This window comes from Marmota flaviventris, chromosome 1 (genome assembly GCF_047511675.1).
Source record: "Marmota flaviventris isolate mMarFla1 chromosome 1, mMarFla1.hap1, whole genome shotgun sequence".
NCBI lineage: Eukaryota > Metazoa > Chordata > Mammalia > Rodentia > Sciuridae > Marmota > Marmota flaviventris.
The window spans coordinates 54,752,344-54,774,285 of record NC_092498.1 but is presented as its reverse complement, the minus strand read 5'-3'; the positions used below and the strand labels follow the sequence as shown (position 1 = coordinate 54,774,285).

The following is a 21,942-nucleotide window of genomic DNA, read 5'->3' as shown; positions in this document are numbered from 1 at the left end:
ATGGCAAAATACATCATCTTATGTCAAGTAATGTCATGACAAACAGAAAGCCTAAGGCACTTAGGAAAAAACCATGACAGAGCCAGGCACTGAAGCAATTGCCTGAATCCCAGTTACTCAGAAGGCTGAGGCAGGAGGACCACAACTAAGCAAAACCCTGTCTCAAAATAAAAACATTAAAAGGGCTGGGAATGTAGCTCAGTTTAGAATACTCCTGGGTTCAATCTCCATTATAGATAGTTGGATGGATGGATGGATGGATGGATGCATAGTAGGCAGGAGGCAGGCAGTGACAAAACCTGGTCTGTGAATACAGCCAGTACTTGAAAAACAAGTCATTCTTCCAAAATTACAGGAAAGGTTCAAGAGGGGAGACAGCATAAATAACCAAAAGAGAAACTGAGTTCCTGTTCAGAACCCCGATCTCACCCACCTGCACTACTATGTCTTTCATATAGTCATATTCCTCAGGGTGCAGGAAAGCTGTGAACTCTTCCTTTGTGGCAATGAGGTCTCCATCCTTGTCTGCCATCTTAAACCTCCGCTCATCTCTAACCATCATCTGTTTATAGTTAAATCCATCATCAGGGTCTGGATCATCTAGAAAACAAACATTTAGGTCAAATATGGAAAGAAAATACAAAAATATATAGTATGGACAATCAATTTCCAAGAAATAAAAAACAAGCGATGAAGAAATAATTCTTGATTACACAGGCAGCAGTCTAAAGACATACAATTTTGGGATGAAGCTCCAGTAATCAATCATATCTCAGTCAGGTCCAAATTGAAGTAAATGTTTGCCAATCAACATGGAACTCTGTTTCCTGGGTTACTTAACTCAACATGTAATGTTTCATTGTTATTGATGTTAAGGCTTGAATTTCCTAGTTATATCTGGGAGGCAGTGGTGGCTCTAATGCCATACTGAGTTTGAAGTCTACCATCCCTAGCTGTGTTGTGTGGCCCTGGGTGAATAACTTAATTGTACCTCAGTCTCATCTGTAAAATGAGGATAATAATGATGCCTGCCTCATTGGGTTGTTATGAGGTTCAAGTGAGAACCAGCAACAACAGAACTAAGTCAAGCACTTAGAACAATGCCTGGCCTGTAGTTGGCATTCAATAAATGTCAATTATTGTTATTTTTATTAAACATTAATAAGATAGATATCAAAGACCTTCAGCCTCATTTTAAAGACATTTAGAGTTAAGCAACAGAACATCACCTCTTTAAGAGGTTACATTTTATCTATCATGAGTTACATGTATTATTTATCTTCCACTTACATGAAATTCTAGAAAATACAAACTAACCTAGAGTTACAGAGACTAGGTCAGTTGGTTGCTTAGGGACAGGAATATATGGAAGGTGAGATATGAGAAAAAAAATTTTTTTGGGGGGGGGAGGTGTAGATATGCTCATTATATTGACTGTAGTGATGGTTTCACTGGTGTATACATATGTCAAGACTCAATTGTTCATTTTAATATGCAATTGTACATTGCTTAGGCTGTTATTTAAAAATAGACATTAGATTACAACTAAATTTAGTCCTATTTGTTATAATGTTTAACCACACAAGTAGCAGATACTATATAAGAATCTAGAAGAATAAAATTTAATTTCCATAAGCTGAAAAAATGGTAAAGGAGTTAACCACAGAAAATAAAAAAGTTATTAAGTTACTGTATAAACCAAATGAGATAGCAGATGTGAAGATACTTTGAAAAGTAAGACACCACGTTAAAGGTAAGAAATTAATGTTCCTGCAATATATAAATAAAAAGGGCACTATTTTTTTTTTTAAGACCTTCAGGGCCCCTTTAACAGAAAGATCATACCACTGACCTCTGATACTGCAGTTCAATCTTTCCATATTTTAAGCACAGTTTAAAAAACAAAACCAAAAACGGATCTATTTTGAGAGCCAAGCAGCTTGAAGCTTCTTTCTTTGTTGAGTGTCAAAAATATAATGAGACAGCTTATTGCCTCATAAGGCTTTGGGACTCTATATTTGAATACTGAAAGCCAGAACAGGAGGGAGATGCAGAATTTATGGAAAATACCATCTTTCTCAGATACTAAGTCATCTCTTCTAAACAAATACCAAATTGCAGTACCAACTATGTAACAGAAAGAAGATAAGAGAAAATGTCACTTCACATTTTCAGATTAGATTCTCAGCTAAAAGCCCTCCTCCCCTCCTCTGGGATAAAACGTGGTGACTAGCATCAAGCAACCTAATAGCAACATGTACATATAAAAGAATGGAAAGGATGCAATGTATTATTTTTTTAAATATTTTTTTTAAGTTGTAGCTGGACACAATATGTTTATTTATTCATTTATATGTGGTGCTGACACTTAAACCCAGGGCCTCACACGTGCTAGGCGAGCGCTCTGCCACTGAGCCACAACTCCAGCCCCGCAATGCATTATTTTTAAAAATGAAATTTATACACCTACAGTCCTGCTTGGGCTTCTATACTTATCCGAAGCACCATTTTATAGCCTTTCCTGGCCTGTACACAGCCTCTGGTTGGCCATTTAATCTAATTTTGGTATAGGCAGAGAGGATTTTAGTATTTGGTATCTTACTTGGGGTACAGACAATATTAACATTTCTTTTGTGAAGAGTAGATTAATTGAAACAGATTTTAATAGCCAAGATTATTTATACCTGAATTCAAAATTGATTTGAGAACACATTTTCACAAAAACTCTCCAGCACTTTTCTAATCCAACTCATTACCCACTGAGGGCCATCTCCTCACAGGCTTCCTGGGAAAGATGCCTTATAAAGACATTGCTTCTCCAGTCAGTGCTTCAGCTTGTGAACAGTTTCAGGCAGTAGGAATACCCATTACATTGAATCATCTGCCCTGTGAGGCAACAGAGCTTTCAACAGATTTTTATGCACATAATCATACACAGTTGAAGCAGCATTCTGGGCAGCAAGTTTGTGTCTAGGTCTGAGCTAAGATTTATTAATGTACCATTTTGTTTACATCACCAATAGTCTACCCTTTGCTTTATATTTATAATTAATTCTAAAAAGTCAGGAGGATGTTGGGCCTCAGCCAGAAAATAAGAAACACAGGATGACTCTCCATTTGTGCTGGCTTTTTAATACACATGTTCTTTATTGAGTGAATGATATGTTTGGTTCTTGGCTAAATGTCAAGTATTGAGAGAGAGATTACCACTTTGGTCTTAGGAATGAGAACAAGCCCTACACAGAAATAAAAGTCTCTTCACCAGAAATGTATGCACTCTTGTAATTAACATGGACAGCTGGCTATCTTATGGGGAAACAGATCTTTATATATACACTGCTAGTCAGTGGTGGAGAATGCTTCCTTTAACTTAATTTTGCCTAATTTCCGGGATAAAAATGCAAAAACACCATTTATATATTTTTGTCGCAAATGGTAACCATGTACAATAGAGGAATCTCACAAATAAAAACACCCTAGATCATCAAATCCATAAGACCACCACCTACTATTCCATAGCAGGCAAGTGTAGAAGTGCCAAAATCAAAGAAAATTACTAACAGGTGGCCCAAAGAAGCAAAAAAAAAAAAAAAAAGCTACCAAATCAACAGAAAGCAATCAAATAACATTTATCTGCCTTGGAGCATTTGCAAAGCAGGCTGATAAACTCATGTGCCAGAGAAAACAAATGGGAAATCTTTATTTCTAAACTTCAGTAAGCAGATATACTGAAGCAGTTAAATTTTATCAAGGGAAGCTGTTTTATTTGAATTTTATTTTAAGAAAAGCAGTGATTTTCTTCCTCTTCTCCCCAATTATAAAGGAATCTAATTTGGTTTGAATTTCAGGTCCACCATCTTTGTGTGACTGGATTAAGAGACATCCAAAGGTCTCTTGCTTTTCATCACTGGAACAATGCAGCCTTCTAAATGAGATCTACTCCAAAAATTGTTCTTATGAGGGATGATAGAAAGAAAAAAAAGGTAAAATATTTTTGCAATGCTAATGATGTAGAAGATGCTAGACTTCAGAAAACCACAATTAAGCAAATTTAAAAATACATAATATACAAATTTAAAATTAATAAGATGCAGGGGAATCAGTTCAGCATTGAATTATTTAGGATAGGCACAATTTCTTCCTTTCCTTTACTGTGTGACCCATTTGTTTCTTTGACTGAAGACCATAGTCTCGGCCAAGCTGACATCTTGCCCCTTACCCAGGTACGTGCCATAAGTCACGTTTCTGTACTCATCCCAGGAGATTAAGCCGTCTTGATTCATATCAAACTCCTGCCATTGGTTTTCAACATTGTCATATATGTATTTCTTCTGGGCGTGTTTAATCCAGGTTTTCAGCTCCCCCTCCGTCACAAACCCATCTTTATCCGCGTCTATTTTATCTACAATCATTCTACAAGACAAAATAGTTACGTTTCAAGGTGCCGGCTCCACAAGACTTTTTCCCCCAGATAGTAGGGACCTACCTAAAACGTAGCCGTAGGTGGCATTTTTATACTCTTCCCAGGAAACGAGGCCGTCCTCATTGAGGTCATGCCCCTTCCACTGTCGCTCTACATCCTCGTAAATCCAGCGCTTTTGTGCAAATTTAATCCAGTCTTTGAGTTCATCCACAGTGACAAACCCGTCCTTGTCGCCATCTATTTTACTTACAATCTTTCTGTAGAAAATGCAGAGAAATCCAGCAAGAGGTTAAAAGGACACAAGGCTCTGGAAATAGCCAAGTGTGTGCTGTGACCATAGGTGTTATCCAGGGCTAACACAAAGAAATAAAAAAATTGTCTCTGAAACAAAACTGCCAGACAGGCAACTGAAAATTTTTCTCTTAAGTGGCCCATTCCTGCCTATAGTGAGCCATCTGGTTAAGATAAACACAAGCTGTAGCTGGTGTGCTGAGACCAAAAGCAAACCCAGCCTATCTCTTTGGTTAGGTCTGAGCCTATGGTCAGAATTTCATGGAATATCCATGCCCATCTAAGTTCTCACACTACATCAAACAAGTAAACCTCTATATTTTTTCTTTATTACACTTAAAGGAGAATCTCCATTTCTTAGTAAATAATCATAATTGTTGACAATGGTTTTCTAAAACTTCAAAATATTTAAATCAGACTTTCAAAAATATAGATGCTTTTGGAAAAAATATTCTTCTTAAAAATATCACTTATATTTCAAAGCAAGTTTATTATTTTATTTTTTTGTACCAAGGACTGAACCCATGGGTGTTTTATCACTGAACTACATTCCCAGCCCTTTTCTTATTTTTTATTTTGAGACAGGGTCTCCCTAAGTTGCTTAGGCTGGCTTTGAACTTGTGATCCTCCTGCCTCAGCCTCTTGAGTCACTGAGATTAAAGGCATGTACTACCACACCTGGCCAAAGCAAGTTTATTTTTAAAAACAGGTACATAGACAGGACACTTATCTAAAACTCTGAGGAAATATAGTAAGAATGTGTATCTTTGATGAGACTGTTAATAAGCTGAGAGGGTTAGTGTGAAGATTATAAAGCTAATCAATCTACTTCTCTGCTTTGTGAGCTTCTTTCTTCCAGATCTGAACATCTTAGGGATTTATAAATATGTTCATGATATGAAAATTCCTGTTTAAAGATGCAATCATCAACTAGAGGCTCAGAAAAATCAAGTTATATAAATAAGTTTATGTGAACAGAAACAATCAAAACTTCCAAAAAGATGTGAAATCTCAGCTTACTACTATGCTTGACTGAAAAAGACTGTCCCTTGGTAATAAATGATGGCTTTTCCCAGTTTGTCTTAATTCCATTAATATAAGAAAGTGATTAGATCAAAGAGTATTGGTGACACTGTGAATACAATTTTGATACTAATATGGCATTAGCCATAATTGCATAAACCCTACAAATAACAAGCATTTTCCTTCACAGAATATGTAATCTTGTAGCCTTAACTCTAAAATGTTAATATATATCCTCCTTTAATTACATGGACATAACAACAGAACTTTTAAAACTTCACTCATTTTTTGCAGTAGTAGAAATATTAGGTAAGTGCTCCACCACTGAGTTGCATCCCCAGCCCTTCTTAAATATTATTTTGAGACAGGATCCAAATTGCCCAGGCTAGCCTCAAATTTGTGATCTTCCAGCTTCATCCCTCCCAGTATCTGGAATTACAGGAATGTGCCACCATACCTGGCTTTTGGGCAAGTTTAAATCTATAGAATTTAATCAATATTAACAGAATTAAGTTAGACCAGTATTGAAAACTTCTACATTATCTATAATGTAATCCAATTTATATTAAAATGGCATTGGCTACCAATAATGCCATTGCACTATTAAGAAAAAAATGGCAAGGTATCAAAACTTCTACCCCCAAATGATATTTTTAAACTATTATAAATAGCCCGAAGTGTATCACCCAGATTAATAAAAGACATATGACTATTCAAGATGGGCTTTTTAAAATGAAAGTGATTGAACAGCATTTTAGTCAATGGAAATACCCCAAATGTTTAATGTATGGGTTAGAAACTTGTTTTAAAAAAGGGATAGATAATAAATTTCTTACTTTTTTTTTTGGTACCAGGGATTGAACTCAGGGCTACTTGACCACTGAGCAACATCCTGAGCCCTATTTTGTATTTTATTTAGAGACAAAGTCTCAATGAGTTGCTTAGTGCCTCAGTATTGCTGAGGGGGGGCTTTGAACTTGTGATCCTCCTGTCTCAGCCTCCCAAGCTGCTGGGATTACAGGTGTGCACCACCATGCCCAGCAATATTTCTTACACATGGTCTGGCATGAGAACATACATGCACATACATGTATATGACAACACTCTAATAAAAAAGTGATTTATGTCTTGCTGTTCATGCAGCTTGCAGGCAGTTAGTTACGAAAGTATATCAGGCACATCCTATTTAAGGCATGAAGCTCTTAATTCTGATCTTTAAAGGCTTGTGTTAATTTATGAAGCTAATGGCATAGTATACTATGACAGTGGAGAACCCTATAGACATAGTTATGATGCCACTAACCAGCACTTATTCTAGGACAGATATAATGCACTTAGTGGACCTCCTGTTATTAGAGCTACAAGGTAACACATGTCTCTATACATTTCAAGTGGCATAAAGCTGACCCTGAGTTGTTTTTAAAAATTTGGTCAATAAATGGCTCTAGAAGGAGGTATAATAGTCCTGAAATTTGGGGTATGCAAAATTTTATATGTATAGATCCATACATGTGTACTTTTCTAAGGAAGAATACTTAGTTTTCATTAGACTTCCAAAGTGTTTGCGCCTGTGATCCCCCAAAAGATCATGAATTGCTATAGTTCATTTCTGTAGTAAATATATCAAGGACAAGAACTTTTTAATATTAAGGCATACCATCTCAAAATAAAAACCTTCATTTGAAGGATACATACGTGAAAATCAGTGCTTTGTAGGGAGAGGGAGAATGATAATATACATGCAGAAAAAATTTCTTATTTGGCAAATCTTAATTAACAAGAAAAAGGTGTGAATAGTTGTATGTTAAAATTGTTTAAAATTGGGGGCTGGAGTTCTAGTGCAGTGGTAGAGTGCTTGCCCAGCATGTGTGAGGCACTGGGTTTGATTCTCAGCACTATGTAAAAATAAATAAAATAATGTGTCCATCTACAACTCTCTTAATTACTTGCCTTATAGACAAATGGGAAAAAAGGGGGAATCTAGTTTTCAACTTCTGGTATATAGTTACCTGCCAAAACAATGTTTAGAAATGCCATAGTAAATAAGTTTTGTTGTTGTTGTTGTTGTTGTAAGTAACCTGGGATTTTTGCTTCCAATAGTATGTTACTGCATATACTAGGGATACTTGTCACTATCTCCAAAATTTGGGAGAAGCAAACAGTACTTAGTTCATTCATATTCTAATTAAATACAGTCCACTTATGTGTTGAACCTTTGATATTTGCTGAGAATAGAAAGGAACATCTTTTCCTCTACTGAAAACTGCTAGCAAAACTGTTCTACTGCCTGCAAAGAGACAGAACATCTACCTTAAATGACCAAACCTAAAGAACCTTTATTATTTAAGGGTAATTCTGTGAAGCAATTTTTGCAGATTGAATGTAGGATGGACAGGTACAACATTAATAGGCAATGACATTCAGGCTGAGAACACCCTCATGAATCTCTATTTTCAGCATGGAATGTTAACATAGTTACATGATTAAAACTGAAAGTGAGCACAGTCTCTCAAAGTTAGAAAAGCAACCTAAGAAGACTTTTTTTTTTTTAAGTTGTCGATGGACCTTTTTATTTTATTTATTTACATGTGGTGCTGAGAATTGAACCCAGCAACCCCAGCCCAAGACTGACTTTTTGATAGATGGTTTCTTTCTTTTTTTTGAACCTGCAGTGCTTAACCACTGAGCCACATGCCTGGCCTTTTTTTTTTTTTTTAATATTTTATTTAGAGACAGGGTCTCACTGAGTTGTTAAGTGCCTTGCTAATCTGCTGAGACTGGCTTTGAACTCACGATTCTCCTGCCTCAGCCTCTCGAGTTGCTGGGAATACAGGCATGTGCCACTGCACCTGGCTGATATATGGTTTCTATATCTAGCTTCTTTCCTTTGTTTGATGGTATTGGGGATGAACTCAGGGGCACTCTACAGTACTCAACCCTTTTTATTACTAGACAGGGTCTTACTACATTGCCCAGCCTGGCCTTGAACTTGCAATCCTCCTGCTTCAGCTTCCTAAATTTTGGGGATTATAGGTGTTTACCACTGTATCCAACAATATCTACTTTCAAATGTCTTGGGATAGCTGGTTGTATAGCAAAATCTTTTAATTACTTTCTGTTACTGTTGAAGAATAAAATATTGTACCCTTTAGTCAGCAGATAACACAAAGAAAGAATGTTATATTGAAGTATAAAGTAAACTCTATAATAATGCCTTATATCATAGCACTATCCCTGATGGCAAAATATTTTTGGAAATTACTGAGTGGTACAACTTCCACACAAATCTCTGGAGTAGAGTTCAGAAAGCTGCACCAACAGTGCTCATTGAAGAGAAAATTTTTTTCACAAAATTGACTTTTTCTTTTAAAGCAAGGCCTTAGAAGACCCAAAGGACATTCTAGGCTCCAGTTAGAAATAATCAGCTGGGATTCTACTAAATAAACTCTCTAGGTGAAAGGCTATCTGCTCAGAGAGTCACAGAACCTGACTATGGCCCAGCCATTACTGAAGCTATGACAATAAGACCATTACTTGCTATAATCTCTAAAAGGCAAGGTTGCTTTGGATTGTGTTGAAGGACACTCTGAAAATTATAAACTGTACAGAAAGTGATAGTCCAGGGGTAAAATCTGCAATTTTTTCCCAAAGACTAGGCTTGGGCAATAATGAATAAATACATCACAAACTATTTTTCCAAAATTAAAAGCAACAGAGATAAAGATGACCCATGTAATGTTCTGAGATCAAGACAATACAGTTCAAGATGGGTCCTGCAGTACCTGGTACTTTTATTAAAAAATGATTTTGCTTTGTAGAATGAGATACAAATTGTTATTCAATGGAGAAATGTAGAAAAGCAGGCACTTAATTAAATTTTAGTGGTAGCAATTCTGTGGTTAGCTTTCAGAAGACAGAGGTCAGCATAACTTTAGTGGTGACTAAACCAGAAAAGAAAAAAAGAATCAGCTGATTTACAAAGAATGGTAAATCCCTAAGTAGCCCCTTGAGATCTGGCACCTTACCCAAGCCTCTCCTTGCTCTCTTCTGGTGTAAGCTGATCAAAGGTCTTTGCTTCTTCAGCACCCAAGAAGGCATCATGATCATAATCAAAACTCTGAGCATCATTGTGAACTTTGTCGCTAAGTTGAGGCTCATGATGTACACGGTCCTTCTTTTCTGTGGGCTTGCTCAAGGCAAAGGCTGTGCACAGGGACAAGCACATAAGGAACTGTCGTAGGTCCATGATAATCGGATCTTAAGAAAACAAAAGGCAGTTGATAAAGGAGACAATAAGCTTAACAATTAAACAAGAAAACATTCATGTACCAGTTAAATTTTTAATATACATACAAGTCTATGCAAGTCAGTTATATTACCCAAGTATTTTATTTAATCCACACAATAAATATGGAAGAATATTGAAATCTCAAGATTATGATGGTGGGAAATTTTTACCAGTTTTCTTCATCGATTTTAAGTTGATAAGGAATTTATAGCTAAAATCTTTTTGTAAGTAGTGTCTCTTTAAAAGACATCAAAATAGAACTTTAATCCTTTTGTCTGAGTTGATAACAGTTTAAAGTCATAGGACCAAGATTTAAATCCTGACTCCAAATCCTTTATTTTTTATACTATATAAGTGGTCTGGTCTTCAAACTTGGCTGGTTATTAGTCACTTAGGAAGCCTTTTTTAGTAAGTTTTCCCACTGATTTAGAATCTCCGAAGTTGAATCCAGGCATCTGTATATTTAAATGCTTCTCCCATGATTCTGATGACCATCCCATTAGGAACTAATGAAATATTGAATAGTTTCCTTGTTCTATAACACCAATTTTCCCAAGTCCCAGTTCAACCCTGAATCACCATCAAAGACCAAACCAGTTAGATGGTCCTGTCATAAAAACTTCTTTATCCCTTTGTACAGTTGTGTTTCTCAAACTTGCTCAAGCATAAGAACCATAAGGAATACTATTCAAAGTAAAGACTCCCAGGCTCTTCTCCAGACCTCCACACTGCTACTCTGCAATCACAGGGAACTTCATGAACAAGCATAAGGCTGGAACATTTTATTGAAAAAATGTGACTAAAAAACTGCAGAAAAGCTTTGAGTTAAATACCTGTTTAGCACATTCTATAGATATCCCACAGTAATGTCCAGAGGTTAAGGCCATAGAGGTAAAAACAAACAAACAAAAAACTTAAAATTACAAACCAAGGGGAAAGGTTTTCCTAGGCTTTCATTTAAAAAAAATTTTTTTAGTTATCGATGGACCTTTATTTATTTATTTATATGCAGTACCTAGAATCAAACCCAGTGCCTCACACATACCAGGCAAGGCTCTACCACTGAGCCACAACCCAGCCCCTAGGTTTTCATTTTTAAATTAATCTTCCATCAGTAGAACATGGACTTTGAATGCTCCTGCCCCCAGTGAGATTAAGTTTTTGCAATTTCACATTATTGCTCACTCATCTCCCATTATGCCTAATCCCTGGTACCTTTCACTGACTTTATTTGGAAGTAGAGGATTTTTGCAGATGTAATCAAGTTAAAATGAAGTCATGTTACTTTAGAGTGGGCTCTAATCCAAAGACTGGAGTCCTTATAAGACAATAATTTGAACACAGACACACTGAATGAGAGTGCCATATACTGAAAGAGGAAGAGATTAAAGTGATGAATCTACATGTCAGGAAATGCCAAAGATTGCTAACAGCAGAAGCCAGGAATAGCTATGGAAGGATCCTCCCCTAAAGTCTTCAGAGATTATGGTCCTGCTCACACCTATGATTTTGAACTTTTAGCCTCCAGAACTGAAAAACAATAAAATTCTATTCTTTTAATTCACTCAAGTTTGTAGCAATTTGTTACAGCAGCCCTAGGAAACTAATAGAAGGCTACAGTACCACAGGAAAGTTAAATGAATTACACCCTGTCCTAATCAGCATTTTAAACCAGTCACAGATTTCACCTTCCTCAGGATGTCACTAATGGACCTAGCTAGTCTAAGCATTCACATTTTCTATGTAAATACTGATAAAAATTTAAAAATTCTTTCAGCATAACTTCTACAAGTTATCAATTCAGAATCCCTATAAATAATTATCTTGATCCTGTCTCAAAGTTTTGGGAACCAGGGCTGGGGATGTGGCTCAAGCAGTAGCGCGCTCGCCTGGCATGCCTGTGGCCCAGGTTTGATCCTCAGCACCTCATACAAACAAATGTTGTGTCCGCCGAAAAACTAAAAAATAAAAAAGTTTTGGGAACCAGAATGAAGGAAATGAATTGAGTCAGGGGATAAGGAAATCAAACATGCCAATATATTACACACCTTTCAATGTATCCATTTTTCTTATTAAGTCCCAATTGATAGCTAAAAAGGTAGATTATATTAACTTGGATTTATACAGCCCTTTGGATTAAAAAAAAAAAAAGCCCAGTACAGCTAAAGGTGAACATGTTATATAAAGATCCTGTAAAAAGGAAAGCAAATAGAGAAATAAGTTTAATTGCAACACAACCTATAGAGCTGACTATATAGAAAGGCACAACCTGAGGCCTCCATGAACAACTTCCAGGCTATGAAAGAGCACAAAGGGCACAGGATACAATCACTGGGAAAGCAGGGGAAGGGAGAAGTCCTGGACTGACAGAGAATACAGCATCAGAGTAGAAAGCATTACAGAGTAAATAGATCAGCGCCAATAAAATGAAAAGAAATATAGCTAAAGGGCTGGGATTGTACAGTTCTTGCCTAGCATCGTGTGAGGCACTGGGTTTGAATCTCAGCACCACATATAAATAAATAAATAAAATAAAGGTCCATTGACAATTAAAAAATATTTTTAAAAAAGAAAAAAGAGAGCTGGGGTTGTGGCTCAGTGGTGGAGCACTGCCTGGCATGTGGGCCCCTGGGTTCGATACTTAGCACCACATAAAAATTAATAAAATAAAGACATTGTGTCCAACTACAACTAAAAAATAAATACAAAGGAAACAGAAAAAGAAAGGTAACTAAGGAGGTAATCGGGTGGTTACTCCCTAAGCACCAATTCTCAAAAGAGATGGTTAGGCTGGGGTTGTGGCTCAGTGGTAGAGCACTTGTCTGGCATGTGTGAGACACTGGGTTCTATCTCCAGCACCACATAAAAAAATAAAGTTATTGTGTCTATCTACAACTAAAAATATTTAAAAAAAAAAATCTGTTACCCAATGATGTGATAATTAAGACTGATGAGACTGATGAAAATCCATCAAGGGAAGCACGGAGAAAGCAAGATCACGAGATCCATAGCGAAAGGGGGTAGAAAGTGTTATTTTTCTTACACTGCTCCCACCAATGTTAGATTTGGTTATACTTTTGAAACTTCCTCAACATTTTCATTCCAATCCATCAAAACACACAAATTGTACAAAGATACCATAAGAAGATGTTCAATGATGACAGCTTGTTTTTTGTTTTAATTTTGGGGTATTGGGGATTGAATTTAGGGTGCTTTACCACTTAACCACAGCTACTGACCTCTTAATTTATTTTGGGATGGGGTCTTGCAAAGTTTTCCAGGCTAGCATTGAACGTGTGATTCTCCTCCCTCAGTCTCTCTGAGTAGCTGGGATTATAGGTGCATAACACTGCAACCAGCATGAGAATTTTTAGTTATTAAAATAATTGGAAACAAGCTATACCAGAGAACTGGTAAGACATTAAATCTACATAAAGGAAAAGTACACCAAGTTTAAAAAGAATGAAGTGGATCTATCTTCAGTGAAAGAGCACTCACCAAGATACATTAAGTACAACCTCCAAAAAGCAATTTAAAAAATAATGTCAAGATCTCTCTTTTTGCGGGGTGGAGGTGGGGGAAGGTACTGGGGATTGAACCCGGGGCACTCAACTACTGAGTCACACACCCAGCCCTTTTTATATTTCATTTTGAGAAAGCATCTGGCTGAGTTGCTTAAGGCCTTGCTAAGTTGCTGAGGGTGGCTGTAAACTCTCGATCTTCCTGCCTCAGCCTCCCGAGCCACTGGGATTACAGGTGTGTGCCACAGCGCTCAGCTCAAGATATCATTTACAAAAGCAAAAAAAAAGTAAAGAGTCTCCCCAGGTTGTTTAAATATATATAAAATATAACACACACAAGAAAATGGGGTGGTCAAATAAACACTCACATGTAAACAGTGGTAATCTCTAGGCTCAAGGGAAAAGACACAGGAATGCAGTGGGTCAGTGAGACTACTATGGAAGTGAACTTTAGTGCACATTTAATTTTTGCAAATAAGCACTCTCTCATATGTATTACCTTTTAATTTAAACATTAAAAAATCTTTTCAATAGTAGGTGGCAAAACAGATATTTTCAAGCTGTATTTCAAAAGATTGAAGGAAAAATGCATATCTATCTTTAAAACATAAGATAAAAATTTTTTTAAGTAAAAAACTGGTCAAGGCAAATAACATTTCAGCTGACCCTTCAATAATTTAGTCTATCAGTTACATCAGTTGAACAGTACAGAGAAAATCAGAGACTTAGTGGCTCTTTTAAATTCAACATCAAAGTTGGCTATTAGAATCTTTATTTTAAGGTAAAATGAAATTTCTACCTAAAACTAAATAATTCTTTAGATAAATACAATTTTATGAATTGAGGAACAGGATATGTTGTTGATGTTGGTAATATGATCAAGCAATAGCTATGCCAGAAGCTTACAGAGGCAAGTAAAATCAGGAGTCACTGTAACAAGGGATTTCCCTTATGACTACTAATAAGGGAACTTCACGTTTAGAAAAATGTTATAAGTTGTTAAATATGTCTTTAGAATAAAATACAACAACCCTAACAACTCCTGCAAACCCCAAATATCACAAAATAAATAAATGGCTAAACACTTGGGTCCTGGAAAGAGTAGAAACTGTTACAGTTTGGAGACATGTAGCATACAGAAATAACAACAAATTGATTCACTTTGTGATTTAGAGGGAATACTACATTTATGTCTGACTTAATATTTTGATACAAGAACATAAGAATCCCAAAGACAGTAAAGATCTGGCTTTATCGTGTATTCATTTTTCTTTCCTTCTACTCTCTTAATTTTGCCATCCCCACTTCCCTACAGGCTCCCACATTTCATTAATCAACACTTCTCAAGTCTCTACCATCCCAAATCAGTCTTTCCTAGACTGTTATTTCTTCCAGCTTGCTTTCGCATACACACAGGCGTGTACACTGCTGCCTCTGCTTCAACATCCACCAATCTGGCTTTCTATCTTACCACTGATGAAACTGCCTAAAAAGTTCACCAAGGACCACCTGACGGGCAAGGCCAATGGTCCTACCTAATCTTCACCTCTCTGCAATAAGCAATGCAAAAATCTGCACTTTAAATAACTTCTATTTGAGGGGGAAAAAAGCTCTTTGTGCCCACATATACCAGCTCCTGGCTATCAGACTCTCTAACAAAAGGCCTCTTGTTTTATGAATATAGACACACATAAGAATAGAAAATCCATATACATATAAAATTTCAAGTAGAAACAAAAGATATCCTTATAAGACAAAGGATATTTTATGTGGGAAAAAATGAAAAGCAGCAGCATAAAATAAGTTTTTCATACAAAGCATATGAAGAACTACATTAATAGAGTTCATTTCTGAACCCCAATCTGAACTCTATCATTCTCTTTTCAACCACACTGAACTCAAAAGTTAGAAAGCTCCAAGCTAAAGGCCCTTCTCACTTCTCTACCGACTTCAGCACAGCTACACATCAACAATTAACATATTAGGAAAATTTATGACATACAAACGAAAACTTAGCTGTATGAGCGCTAACATGTGATCTAGAAGGTAAACCAAGGGTTGTGAAAAATGCATCTCTCCTTCTCCCAATATCAAATATCCTATAAGTTTCTCTAAAATTCTGTCCCTCCTTTATCAACAGTAGTATCATGTACACACACACACACACTTTTCATAGTATCATATACATATACATATATACACACACACACATTTTTCAGTATCAGGGATTGAACTCAGGGGCACTTGACCACTGAGCCACATCCCCAGGCCTATTTTTATATTTCATTTAGAGACAGGGTCTCAATGAATTGTTTAGAACTTCGCCATTGCTGAGGCTGGCTTTGAACTCGAGACCCTCCTGTATCAGCCTCCCAAGCTGTTGGGATTATAGGTGTGAGCCACCACGCTCAGCAGCATCTAATATTTTTTTTCTAAAAAAGAAAAAAATGTCTAGCCATTACCCATATGAATCCTAATACCTTACTTTATGTGGTTAATGCCACATTTTTATAGTGTTATATTTTATATCAAAACTATGCTATTTTATGTATTACATTACATAAAATGTATCAAAATTAATTCACCTGTTTAAAAATTTTCCTCTGAAAACTTAAAATGACACATGTGTCTGGTATTATACTTCTACTGGACAGCACCATGTTAGAGAGTCACAAACTAAAGGCCTAAAACAGAAAAGGTTATCAAATAGCTAGCATCCTTTTGTAGTATGTCACCAATAATGGTCTTCTGCAAAGTTATTCTCATGAATTATTTCAGTAATCTAAAGGAGAAAAGATTAATGGCATAAGTTTGATTTTAATAACAATGAGTCATATGAAATCTATTTTATATATGCAAAAATTTCCTTGAAAGCTCTAAATTCTTACCTCTATCTCCATTCCTTCCTTCCTACTTTTGATTAAAAAAAAAAAAAAATCCATTGGTCACAGAAAGTAGACTGTTTCAGGAAATTCAGATGTCTAAAATTAAATTCAACTTCTCAGGAATATTAACAATAAGTGATCCCACAATTATGGTTGACCATAGACCCATTGCTCAACTTTAATCAGTGGGAGAAATGGGTGTGGTGGTAAAATTCCAGTTCTCTGAGCTGGATATTCAGCAGAAAAGGCATTTCTCCATAATGTAGCCAAGATGGAATCTCACTGCTTAAGTTTCTACTTCAATTGGGGATTATGGTTAACAGCCTGACAGCAATTTACCTATACTCAACTATACCAAGGCCCAGGTTATAAAATCCGAAAAAATAATGTCATCCTTCATAATTTGACAGGAGACATAACACTGACAAGACACTTATTTAACATTTAACTGACAAGCCACTCATTTAAAATTCTCTAGTGACAGTGAATTTATATTAGTTCATTAATACATTCTTATTAATTGTGGCAGTGGGAATTCATTTACAACACTGCTAAGTATATAAAAGTGCAAAATTTAGCTGTTGAAGGAAAATACCTGATAAGGAAACTAATAGTCCAAGCTTCATTAGTTCTATAATCAAAGCAACCCAGCAGGAACCTGAAATTTTTCTGGCTACAAAATTTAAAAAAAAAAAAAAAAAAAAAAAAAATTTTTTTTTTTTAGGACAGATTTTTTTTTTTTTAAGAGAGAGAATGTTTGTTAATTTTGTGTATTGGTAATATACATGAAATCTTCAGAACTTGTATTAGCTCAACTTATTTTAGCTCAACCTTTCCTCAGGGTCAAACGCCTATAAATTGTTTTAAAATTCTAGATGAAAAGACTATTTACTATGATCACTCAAGCTGGAAGTGATCAGTACTAATTCTTCTACATTTGTTTGTAGCACTCCATAATCATGATCACAGGCTACTTTAAGTTATCTCCTTAGTTCCCTTACAGATTCTACATATTTGGGAGAATTTCTTCATCTAGCTATTATAAATCTTTCTCCCTCTATAGTTCTAATGCACTGTCTTGCACTTTTTAGATAACATTTTATCAGATTAACTGGGTAGTACTGGGCAGCACTACAGTGCTGCCTGTTTGTGTTCTCCAACCCAATTCCCCTTACTGGATCTAGCTAAAAGCCAGCTACTTTCAAAAGTGTTATTTCAGCTATCTTAACTCTAATACATAAATTGCAACATCAGCAACATTCATATTGAAAAGCTCAGAGAGAGAGGATCTAGGGCCTTTTTCTTTTTAGGGGTACTGGAGACTGAACTCAGGGGCATTCAACCCCTGAGCCACAGTCCAACCCTATTTTGTATTTTATTTAGAGACAGGGTCCCACTGAGTTGCTTAGTGCTTCACTGTAGCTGAGGCTGGCTTTGGCTTTGAATTCGCAATCCTCCTGCCTCAGTCTCCTGAGCTGCTGGGATTATAGGCGTGAGCTATCACTCCTGGCAGAATCTAGGGCCTTATATCCTAACAGGCATTTCTAATTGCTATTCCTGACTATACTGCTATTCCTCCAACATCCCTGGCATTTCCATGTTACAGAAAATCTGTAGTACCAATGTACAGATTGTGTGATGAATGTATAGATAGTGCTATCAGTAAGTATCTATTGATACATTACTGGATGAATGGAAGCAAATAATGATGATAATAATGATTTCAAAGCTCTATTGAGCACCATACACTCTAGAATACTCAATAGATTTTTGTAGTTTATGGCTCTCCTAGTTGTAATTCTAAGGAAAAGAAAATAGAAACCCTTGAATCGCTGTATACTCAGATGAGGCCTAGGGAAATCATTTTATCTACAAATACAATTCATAGATTATCTCTGATCCCTCATTTCAACTGTTCCACAAATTCTTCAGTGATGACTATTATTTGATACTTGGTTAGCTCATCTAATGAGGTAAAAAATGCATTTGTCTTAGGTCAAGTTTCTTTCCATGGCAAACAGTAATTTATCAGAGATTCTGGGGTTCTCTACTCCCAAAGCTCAATAAAATACTAGGGGGAAAAAAAAAAAAAACTAGAAGCAACCTATTCACAATTCATTAACGTTGACTTTATGGTCCAACTTAGGAAGTGAACGCATTTCAGTTCTCAAATAAAACAAACAAACAAAAAAATCCACTTCTCGGTGACTATGTACACTTAGAAATTCAAACAAAAAGCCCAAAAGTTTTAGCAGGAGATCCAGGAAGTTTTTTCCTTGATACAAAAGCAGCTTTCCAAACTTCAAACCACTCAACAACTCTTAATCATGGCAGCTGTAGGGAATTAAGTTTACTTCATAACACAGTATGATAAAGTCAGAACTGGGATCTAGGGTTGGAAGCAATAAAACAAGGTTAAAAAAAAAAAAAAAGCAATTCCTTAATAATGCTTTTAAGACTGTTCTCGTTGCTGACTCAACTATGCACCAAACACCGGAGCTCAAAAATTTCTGCTTTTCTTTGCAATTATATAAGATATTCTAAAAAAAAAAAAAAATCACATAGAGTCTTCATTCGTAATTTCCACCCTCTTCCTACACCCTTTAAGTCAGCGAACACAACTTTCTTGGCAGCGGCACCCAACTCCCGGGATGTGGCCTTGGGGCGGGGCTGGCAGATCTAGGCTGGCGGGGGAGTGGGAGGTGGCAGGCAGCAGATTCAATAACCCTTGTTTGTCTCCGACCTTCAGGAGACAAACAAAAGTGACCCTCTAGTCCGAGGTACACTGTAAATGGTGTACATCAGGGACCCGAGGGCAAGGACACGGCAAGCCAGGCACAAAACAGTACCCAACAAGACATGAGTTAGGGAGCCAAAGTTTGATGGGACGCAGCACTCAGAGAGTGCGGGAATGCTAGCTGGGAGTTCCATCCCAGGCTGAGCGCCTCGGGCCCTGGAATCATGGAAAGGCTCAGGCCCGGATTCCGGCACCAGCAGAGACACGAGCTAAGAATGAAAAAAAAGCCCACGCCTCTCCAGGAGCAAGGCTCCAGGACAGAAAGAAAGCGAATAAGGACACGGCGGCGGCAGAAGGCTTGAGCACCACGATACCTACCTTTCTCGCAGCCTCACAGCCCAAGTCACGGTGGCCGCGGTTCACCCACCGGCTCAGCTCACACGCGCAAGCACCGCCCAACCGGAAGCGAGCCTGCGCCCCGCCCTCATCCGTCTCGCCGCGGCTTCCCAACCAATCATCAACAAGCCCCCCGTCGACGCAGAGCTTTCCGGAGTAGCCATTGGCCCCACAATTGCGTAACCCGGATAGGCTGGAAAGCGCCACGTCCCCGCGAGCGCGCCGAGTTGCGTGGAGCTGATTCCCGCCCAAGTCTAGTCCCTGGGCCTGCTGCAGGCCCCAGCCTGGTTCTTGGGCGGCGTGTGGGCGCGGCTGTCCGGACGCCACGTCCCCATTCATAGCGCGTGACTCTGCCTCCACAGGATGTCTAGAATTACCCTGCTAGTAATCTTCATGCCCACAAGACCGTAAATCCGTTTTTTACGGTCACCGCCATTACAATGGTAAACAGTCTCAATCTCTTACCCTTAAACCTTGCTGCCCAGACTTGGCATCTAGTGGAAGCTCTTCTCTCTGGCTATCGTGTATCTTTTAGCTTTGTCTCCCACCACGCCCCTTCACTTACAGTGCTCTGGCCACCATCGTCTAGTCTTTCCTTAACTACTTGTCCTTTCACATTTCTGTGATCTTTGTTCACCAAGCGTCTTCCTTTGCCTGGAATAAATTCATTTTCTTAATTTTCTGTTTGTGAAGGCCAGTAGAAGTCCCAGTTCAGATGTTAGCTCTAGAAACCTTTCCTGACCCCACTAAGCATAATAACACTTATTTTATTTGCCTTCATAGCACTTTGTATCTTCAGTACACTACCAAATTTTATTGTATAACATTGCTTATCTATAACAACTTACTCTGGGAAACAGACTAAGTTCCCCGGCTAACTTCCAGAGTAGAGATCTGCCTATTCTTTGTAATTTCCAGCCCTGAGCTTACTGCCCAGGTCCGAGAAATTGCTCAGTAATATAAATAAACTGAAGAAGTGGACTTCATTGCGTATCCCTGGTTAAAGAGAAACACAGCATATAACTCACTTGTTCATTTTAGTGTCATGAATTGAAACAAATACCGATGAAGGGTACTCTATTTTCAACACTACTGGACTGCAAACCTAAATTCTTAACATAAAGCCTCTATAGTTTAAAATGCAGTTGAGACAAGTAGTAAGTTCATGAAAGACTTAAATGCAAAGCAAGTTAGTTTAAAGTGCCAAGATGAAAGACTGACAACTAATGCTCTGGGTATTCAAATAAAGAAGTGCCAGTGACCCTTGGTGGTAGCCGGAGAGGGATTCATAGGAAGGTGTGACTCAGGCTAGACTAAGAAAATCCCAAATGAACTAGTCAGCAAAAGGAGTAGCAAAAATAAAAGCAAGTGGGGAAGCAGAGCAGAGGGTAAATCCTCAGGCCAGGTAGGGGCTGAGAAAGGTTAAGAAAGGAAGCCATGCAGAAAAACATAGGCAAGTTTGGATAGGGCATGGAAGGTCTTGATAGTCTGAGGACACTAAGCTGAAGGCAATGGGAATTGTGAGTCTCCTTTGGAAGTTTTCTAAACTTGTGCCTATGTGGGGGCCCTGTGGAATGAGATTGAGAGTGGTTCTCTCAGACAGGCACATCTTCAAATAGGGATTGACTATAAAACAGGAGGTATTACTTCAAAAACTTTTAAAAAATGCCACCTGAAGTCAGGTACTGTGCTAGGTACTGGTGGATGCATAATGAAGGGGACATCATCCCAGCCCTCAAGAAACTAGAGCCAAGAGGGAGAACCACCATTCTGGAAGTGTCATAGTGAAGGCTAAACGTAGTGAGATTCTGCTAGAGATACAGCCCTCAAACCCTGACATTCCCTGTGGATAGGGACTTGTCCTGGCAAGGAAAAGGAAACAGAAATGAACCCTTTATGCCAAATATATATATATATATATATATATATATATTTGAACCCAGGGGCTCTTAACTGCTAAGCAACATCCCCATCCCTTTTATGTATTTTATTTAAAGACAGGGTCTCCCTGAGTCTCTAAGTGCCATGCTAAGTTGCTGAGGTTGACTTTGAACTCATGATCCTCCTGCCTCAGCCTCCCCAGTAGCTGGGATCAGAGGCATGTGCCACTGTACCCGGCAATGCCAGAGAGATTTTAAATACAATTTGTATTTATCAATTAAAAACAAAAAAAAATTAAAGATAGAAATAACAAGTCCTGGACTTAGTGATCACTTGGATGAAAGAAATGAAGAAGGGATTCAAAAATTAAAAGTTTTAATCATGGGAGATGGGGAGAATGAGCTAGACACATGGAGGTAGAGGGAAATGAGTGAATTCCAAGACTTGGTGAGTCTAGGTTATGAAAGAACATCTAAAAAGAAAGAGCCCATAGGTTG

At 37.5% G+C, this 21,942-nt stretch overlaps 1 protein-coding gene across 3 annotated transcripts in view; it reads right to left on the bottom strand.

The window, feature by feature from the left end:
• Nucleotides 1–19,624, bottom strand: part of Calu (calumenin) — a 32,682-nt gene extending 13,058 nt beyond the window's left edge. Inside the window, exons 1-5 of one of the 3 annotated variants that reach the window (XM_071612872.1) lie at nt 19,547–19,621; nt 13,265–13,374; nt 9,763–9,994; nt 4,487–4,680; nt 434–600 (exon numbers count right to left, since the gene is read on the bottom strand). In XM_071612872.1, coding sequence (XP_071468973.1) covers nt 434–600; nt 4,487–4,680; nt 9,763–9,983 — 582 coding nt within the window. In that variant the 5' untranslated portion in view covers nt 9,984–9,994; nt 13,265–13,374; nt 19,547–19,621. Of the gene's footprint in view, nt 1–433; nt 601–4,219; nt 4,414–4,486; nt 4,681–9,762; nt 9,995–13,264; nt 13,375–19,546 lie in introns of all 3 variants that reach the window. The other 2 variants (XM_027926523.2, XM_027926524.2) reach the window with 2 other exon arrangements.
• Nucleotides 19,625–21,942: the final 2,318 nt, after the last annotated feature.